General features: G+C 36.5%; 1 protein-coding gene and 1 non-coding gene across 2 annotated transcripts; both read right to left on the bottom strand.

Moving 5' to 3' along the window:
* Positions 1-2,081: 2,081 nt before the first annotated feature.
* LOC105800132 (beta-carotene hydroxylase 2, chloroplastic) lies at positions 2,082-4,192 on the bottom strand. Its single transcript, XM_012631063.2, has 7 exons — positions 3,625-4,192; positions 3,490-3,549; positions 3,319-3,390; positions 3,039-3,173; positions 2,811-2,936; positions 2,558-2,614; positions 2,082-2,477 (listed from the first exon to the last, which is right to left on the bottom strand). Exons 1-7 carry the CDS (start codon positions 3,997-3,999, stop codon positions 2,400-2,402), a joined length of 903 nt encoding a protein of 300 aa, XP_012486517.1. The 5' UTR covers positions 4,000-4,192; the 3' UTR covers positions 2,082-2,399.
* A 1,394-nt stretch (positions 4,193-5,586) lies between these two features.
* Positions 5,587-6,412, bottom strand: LOC105800134 (uncharacterized). Its single transcript, XR_008189107.1, has 2 exons — positions 6,364-6,412; positions 5,587-5,840 (listed from the first exon to the last, which is right to left on the bottom strand). It is a non-coding gene; the product is annotated as an uncharacterized LOC105800134 (transcript).
* Between the last annotated feature and the right edge of the window lie 1,473 nt (positions 6,413-7,885).

Consider the following 7,885-nt stretch of genomic DNA (forward strand, 5'->3'; position numbering starts at 1 on the left):
AACAGAAAAAAATTACGATGAAAACAGTGAAGCTGAGACCAATAAGGCTCAATTCGAGTGAAGCGTTAGAGTTGGCTGAGACATTGACAAGGCTTTCACCTATGGGAGAGGTGGTGGTGCATCGGACTTCAAAGGAAAAGAAGTGATGTAAGTAGGATAGTTGACCAGAGTAAATGCAACGAGTAGGACAATTCGAGTTAAGAAGCAACGTTAGCCGAGACAAAAGTCTCGAATGAAGGGAAAAGCTAAGGCATCGAGACGTGACCAAAGTGAATCAAGCCAGTGCCATTCGAAAGTCGCAATGAGGGCGTTGCGAGAATGGGTGGGGGAAAATGTCACGGGCCGCAGTTCAAAACCCATGATCATTGCACCAAATGCATCCGATGGAGGTCTATTGTGTAGATGAGGATCATTTGGCCCGCAAGAATTGGCCCGATTCAGTAACCTGTTGGAGAAGCTTGTCAGATTGAAATTTGGTTGGCCTGATAATGAAGATATGACAACTTAGGCTATTTTGGTAACTAATCTTAGAAGATTGATAGAATCATATCTTGTAAAGATTAGATTAAATTTGATATGGCATATCTTGTAAATTTCATGATTTAAGGGATATGATAAATCTCGTTCGTCAATGTATTATAATCTTGACCGTCTATTTTGAGGGAGCTCAACTATAAATAGAAAGCCTCCCCATCATTTGTACTCATTCAATTCATTGTTTCATTATTCTTTGTGAATAAGAGAATATTGAGAGCATTTACTCAAACACCTTGTGTGCGTTCTTTCTGTTGTTCTTTGTAGCTTCTTTTGGCATTGTTTGCTTCTGCTATACAAATTGGTGCCTTGGAGGAGTTCTTTATCTTTCTGTTGTTCTTTGTAGCTTCTTTTGGCATTGTTTGCTTCCGCTATACAAATTGGTGCCTTGGAGGAGTTCTTTAAGAATCCTCACTTGAGTAAAGGCTGACTTAGGCGAGTTTGGGCGAACGAATCGCCTAAGGCCGTATGGATCGCGAGACGAAAGATCTAGCCCCATGACACTAGGGCCCGGTTTGATAAGTTGATGCACTATCTTTTAAGAAAGCTTGATTTTATAGCATTACGAGCAAACCCCTCATTGTTTATCAAGCAAGTCGGTGGAACCAAGGTTTTCTTAATGGTGTATATTGACAACATAGAGATCACGGGTGTAAATTCTCAAGCAATAGACTTGGTCATTGCTACCAATAGGCGATAACTTCAAGTTTTCTTTGAAGGACCTATGACATCTCAATTACTTCCTAGGTATGGAAGTGCAACATACTAAGGATGAACATATACTTGGTCAGAAGAAGCACATTCTTGAGTTGCTTCAAAAGTCAGATATGCTTAATGCTGAACCCACACCAACCTTGTGATCACATCCCCATTCTTATCAGCTAAGGATTGTGTCCACACTTTAATTCCATATGATATCGTCAAATTATAGGTGCTCTTTAACACATCAACCATTCATCACCAAACATCTTTATGCAACAGCCTCTTGACTAACATTGGAAGGCTGTCAAGCATATACTTCGTTCCTTGAAAGGTACAATCATCCATCACCGGCTCATGTTCAAATCTTCTACTGATTTAAGTTTTGTTGGTTACTCCGATTCGGATTAGGGAAGCAATACCAATACTTGTCGTTATACCTCTGGCCACTGTCATTTTTTCTTATGGAAATCCTATTGCTTGGATCTCCAAGAAGTAAAGTGTTGTCTCTTGTTCTTCAGCTGAAGCTGAGGACAATAGTTTAGCAAATACCATGTGTGATCGTGTTGTGGATTAAGTCCTTGTTGACTGAGTTGGAGTTGAATCCTCACGTATTCTTGTCGTTTGGTGTGATATCACCAGTGGGATTGCATACTTTGTCTTTTATATACGGTAGTGCATAGATTTCCTTACTGTCAGTACAAGGATTCATAGCCATTGATGAATTCTTTCACTTATTTTTTACGCAGTTATCAGTGTAATTTATACTCATAAAAAACAAAAACTATACTTGTAAATAAATACCGGTTAAAATCATATAAAACCCCATAGAAATTAGACAGGTCTCATAAGTAAAATATCACGTTCCACATCTATTTGTATAGTCTTGTCTGGTTTAATAAGAGATTTTTCTTACAACAATAACAACAAAAATTCCCAGAAATCTAATCCATAGCCTATGAGATTCACTACTGCTACTCCCTTAAGCAGTATGCATTAGTATTGAACTTTGAAGGTGTTCTTTAATCTTCTTGTTTTCTTTTTAAAGGGGAGAAAAATAATACAGTGATCAACATAGAATCATTTCAGGTTTATGATATTTGACAATATCGTTTCTCAAAAAATGGGGGTTCCTTGAAAACAGTTAAATTAATCGTATTATATATTCAGGAACCTTTGCTTGATTTGATTCTCCTGTTGATTTCTTTCTCCAATTCTTCATGTCCTCCCACATCCTCCACTTCCTACACCCACAAAAACAAATCAAAACCAATAAACTAAATTAATACAAGTTTGGCAATGGATGTTTAAGATGATCGATCACCTTCGGCCCTAGAAACAGCCCATATGGAACACCATTGAATTTTTCTGAATGATGGAGCTGCATTTTAAAAAAGAAAAAAAACACCATTCATCAAACAAAACAATTAAAAGACAAATAAGAAATTTATTTTCTATAGCATGTCTCCTATGGTGTAAAATAGATCTGGCAATCAGACAAAAAAGTGTGAATAGAAAATGTAAAAATATTAAAAAAGTGTTGTACAAATAAATGTGCAAAAGTGTATAGTATTAACCTGGTGAGCCGCAGCAACCTTCCTGAAGTAAGGCACGTTGGCGATAGGGCCTACGGGGAATCTCTTATGGACGAGACCATCGTGGACGAACATATAAGCCATTCCAAACATCGTTATACCAAGCCCCTGCCCTCTCATTTCATCCATACGGAATTTATTAGAAAAATCAAGCAGACTACATCTTTTTTTTTCCTCCATAAGGGAAAATGCAGCAGAAAAGAAACTTACAGCACCGAAACATAGACCAGGTACAAGGCCTTTGTTGAAGAAACCATACGAGAGAAGAGCAATTGCTGGGACGGCGTTGGTTATGGCGAACACATCGTTTAGCTCGAACGGTCCTTCTCTGGGTCGATGGTGTGACTGCAATTTTATCATATATTCATGATAAATTTATTCTTTTTACCCATTTGTATGTTCAACAGTTCAATACTTTATTAAGCCTTAGGCAGTTAAACAGATGAAATGGGAAAATAAGGAAAATAAGAGAAGATGAAGTATATAATACCTCGTGCATATGCCATAACGATGCGTGCCAGAGAGCTCTGTGAGCCCATCTAGCCCAAAACTCCATGCCCACCTGAAAATAATAAATAACCCAGTTTCCGATTCAACACTCAAATCAACTTTCAAATGCAATTATATATGCACACAATTTGATGAACAATATCCAACTTACAGCGGCACCGACTGCTAAAGTAAATGTGCCGAACATTTCAGAAAGAGGCACCTCTCCTCCCTTCAAAGGAAAGAAAAATTCAGATATTGGACATACTATCAAAAAAAAAAAAAAGGTGAAAAGAGAGGAACAAACCTCCATTTGCCACCAAAACCTGTAATAAACGGCCATAACAGACATGGATGTAATCCCAAAGCTAGACATGACAGCGGCAACGAGGTAAGTAAACCTTTCGGATCTCTTTCTAGCTAATTTCTCCGACAGACGCGACGGTATTAAGATCTGACGATCTCTAGCATCCTCGAATCCTTGTTCCACGATCTGGGTAGGAGCGCTCTGCTTCTGTTCTTCATCCACCACGAAACAAACAGCAAAGCTTTTCTTTCTTCGAGCTGCGTAGGTTGTTGTTTTTGGGAGGTGCAGTAAAGGATGGAAAATTGGCGCAGGCTTCAGCAGCGGAAATGAGCGGAAGGGTTTAGGAGTTACGGCGGCGGATAAGCCAACCGCCATGGAAACAAAAAACAACTATAAGAAGCTAGACTTGATTACCGGATAGCTACCAAGTCTAGAACCTTAAAACAAGCTGACAAATAAATACAGAGGACAACGAAAAAGAAGAGGATGGGCCTCCAATGTTTCCAAGGACCGATGGGGGGGGTCGGTTTAGAGGGGAGGTTAAATGCACTGAGACCACAATTTCTTTTTGGGTGATTTGTCGTGGGAATTTATGACACTCAGGTTCATGCTAATAGTAGACCGGTTAAATAAATAAATAAATAAATAACCCATGTTTCTTCTTCAAATTACAAAGATGCCACTAGATCCCTATTCACTTATGGAATAGGGTAAATAACCGTGACTTAAGAAATTTGTAATTTGGTCATTGTTATTAGAAAGTTGTCATTTTAATCATTTAAGTGTTAAGTTCATTACACCTTCGTTAAAGGAAACTGTTTTGCATTAATTGACAATTTTCAGTTCAAATTTCCGTTAACAATTGAGATTCTAATTTATCATTTCCATTATTAATTCTACATTATTGGAGATTTGCAATCTTGATTTGTACGTTCAAATTCAAATCAATTAATAAAAACTGTAATATTAAAAAATATTCCCACATAATTTAACCCAAATTTTACATAAATCGCAAATCAATAAATAAAACGCCGAAACGAGTAACACCGAATTTTTTTTCATCAAATCATTACCCAGAATCTTGCATAGATTGCAAATCGGTTAGGTTCAGAAATAGAACAATAAGAGTTTGGTATTTTGGTAAATTAGGTTGAGGAAGTGCAAAATATGAGAAAGTGGAAGTTGTTGACGGGTGGACAGAAGTAAGAGGGAGAAAGGAGTAGTAGGAATTGCCGGTATGTAGGGAAACGGACAGCCAATCGAATCGAGGTCTTCAAAATAAGTGACCTCCAGTTCTCGTTAATTTCTCTAGCCAAATGTCGGGATTTCGGATTTTTAAGACACGCGTCCTCGTCTTAGCCGTTCTGCTTCCCACCAGGGCAATGGCTAGTGCAACCACAGATTTCCCTTGGATCACTGTAAGATTACACTATTAGCCCAGTTTTTTTTTTTTAGGGCCTGAACTTAACAACTCTCATTTTAAGGTATGAATTTTTTTATGATCCAAGTTAATCTTTAAATTAGGTAATTATTCTCATATTGATGCTTGAACTAAACATTTGTTCTTACATTGAGACTTAAATTTTTTTTATCCAAATTAATTTCTAAACTTCTCATATCGGACTTAAATGTGACCCCAATATAAGAGTAGTTGTGAAGTTCAAATCTCAAAAAGTAATTTAATTTTTTTCAATATTGAAGTGAAAAGTGTAATGTGAAATTTTAGTATTTTACTGTGGATGCATTGTATTGAAATTGCTGTTAGTATTGTCAGTGAACACTTTCAGTGAACTCGAACGTGAACAACTAATTTTTACTAATTATCTGTATATGAATTAACTTTTCAATTTTCATAAAATACAATAATCAAATTCTAACGAATTAAGTTAAAAATATTAACTACCCAATTTTCAAAAAGGTGTGAAATACAAAATTGGACTTCAAAGAAAAACCTTCGGCCACCATAAATTTAGTTCTATATTAGGGGTAATAATAGTACTTTGTTGGCCGAGACAAAACTACACATTGTGATCTCATAACAAGCATAATATTATACAAAGCTAAGGCATTAAATCAGAATTCTAAGATTTTGAATACTATGCTTTAAAACAAGCAACCCAAAAGACATATTGTCTTCAAGCAAAACCTGAACCAGATGGAGCTGCACTATAGCCTCTGCCACCACGACCGAAAGAGGGTCTTCCACCAGAAGAACCCTACACAGTTGAGAAAAACAAATAATAAACGCATGTAAGTGAAAGGTTGAACTTTATTCAAAACCAAACATTAGAAGTTCGACATTACAACACCGAATAGAGTAGGTCTCTGAGTAAGGAAAACCAATATGTAAATGTAATGTCTAACTATACGACTCAGCCGACATGTCTTAATGCTTAACCCTTACTGAAAGTAAGAAAAAAATGGCCTACATATTAACCTGGGTTACTACCTAGTATGCTAAATCAGTCTAAACCCCTCACCCATATAAAGAAGTCAGATCAAGCAAAGAGTTTCAGCATGTATCAAAATTAACAACATGAATCAAGATGCAGCTTAAAACTACGCAATGATGTCTTATTATCATATAATCATGAATACTTCGATTGCCTAGATTTAAAATTTAACTAAATCTGCAAGTAAACATCAAGCTGATCATATAAATTCTCGATACCATAAAATCTACGACTACAGTAAAAAAATTGAGTATAATACATTTAGTCAGCATTCGTGTGAAATTACCATGAAGGATGGCTGGAAATCTGCCGCGGCACCTCCCTTGTCACCACCAAAGTCACCACCACGAAGACCTCCGCGGTACCCATCTGTTAAGCCACATGTTTAAGCTGCTGCCACTCATTCACTTTTCTGTTTTTGTTTGAATAATTCTCCTTGATTTTAGGAGATAGTTACCAGATTTCTTGGCTTATTTTTAGATTTAATCTCTATTTTTAGTTATGGATACTAGTATATAAGTGTTGGAGTATTCAATAATAAAGTGTATTCAAGTCTTCAAGTTTCATTCTAATTTTGAGCTTTCTTCTCCTCTCTTCAATATTTTGTAGAAAAATTACCAGCAAATTTAGCGTGTAAACACCAACAAATTGGTATTAGAGCTTTTTTCTTGAGGGATCTGTGAGATTATTCGAGTGATTTAATGGAATGAGAGTCAAGTTTTTCAGCCATGGCACCACCAATCTTCGATGGAGACAATTACCAGATGTGGGCAGTGTGCATGGAGACTTACCTGGAAGCTTTGGATCTTTGGGAAGCTGTAGAAGAGGACTTCGATATTCTATCACTTCTAGCAAATCTTACGGTGGCATAGATTAAAACGCAGAAGGAAAAGAAGACGAGGAAGTCAAAGGCAAAAGCTTTCCTGTTTGCAGCCGTGTCTCATATGATATTTACATGAATAATGTCTTTGAAGTCAGCAAAAGCAATCTGGGATTACCTCAAGGCAGAGTATGCACGAGATGAGAGGATTCGTAGAATGCAAATGCTGAATCTGATCATTGACTTCGAATTACAGAAAATGAAGAAGTTAGAATCAGTAAAAGAGTACTCTAACAGACTTTTTAGTATTGCCAACAAGGTGAGGTTGCTTGGATCCGAGTTGAGTGACTCGAGAATAGTGGAAAAGCTACTTGTAACTGTTCCAGAGAAGTTTGAAGCCACTATAACCACTCTGGAAAACACAAAGGACCTATCGAAGATCTCTCTTGCAGAGTTCTTAAATGCTTTGCAAGAACAAGAGCAAAGAAGGGCCATGAGAAAAGAGGGAGTGGTAGAAGGTGTCTTACCTGCCAAGCATGTAATGACCTAAATTCAATGTTATCGGAATAGTGGTTTCGTAGCCACAAATCTGATTTAAAAATAAATTTATTTTAATATTTTTGCATGAATATTGATATGATATGAAAATCCTATGAAAATATAGATAGAAAAATTTTACCGATTTAGTGGTTAGTTAGAAAATGAAATTATTGAAGAAATTGGGTAAAAACAAGGTATCGAGATCTCGATCTCGTAAAACCGAGTCAAAAATATTTTTATAAATATTTATGAAATGTTAGTAATATGGTATTAAAATTTCGTTAGAAAATTTTAATGCTTGGGTAGTCAATTAAGTGAAAAGAACTAAATTGAAAAAGGTGTAAAAGTTACAAGAAGGATTAAATAGCTCAATTGTTAAATGAGGAGGGACATAAATTGTAAATAAGCCCAAAAGGAGATATTTTGGGCGGCATAAGCTGAGAAAAAT

This window comes from Gossypium raimondii, chromosome 9, assembly GCF_025698545.1.
Source record: "Gossypium raimondii isolate GPD5lz chromosome 9, ASM2569854v1, whole genome shotgun sequence".
In the NCBI taxonomy this organism is placed as follows: Eukaryota; Viridiplantae; Streptophyta; class Magnoliopsida; order Malvales; family Malvaceae; genus Gossypium; species Gossypium raimondii.

Coding starts and splice junctions, on each gene's coding strand:
- LOC105800132 (XM_012631063.2), bottom strand. CDS start 3,999: ATGGCGGTTGGCTTATCCGCCGCCGTAACTCCTAAACCCTTCCGCTCA. Junction 3,550..3,624: donor GGTTTTGGTGGCAAATGGAG/GTTTGTTCCTCT, acceptor TTTCCTTTGAAG/GGAGGAGAGGTGCCTCTTTC. Junction 2,937..3,038: donor CTGGTCTATGTTTCGGTGCT/GTAAGTTTCTTT, acceptor ATGAGAGGGCAG/GGGCTTGGTATAACGATGTT.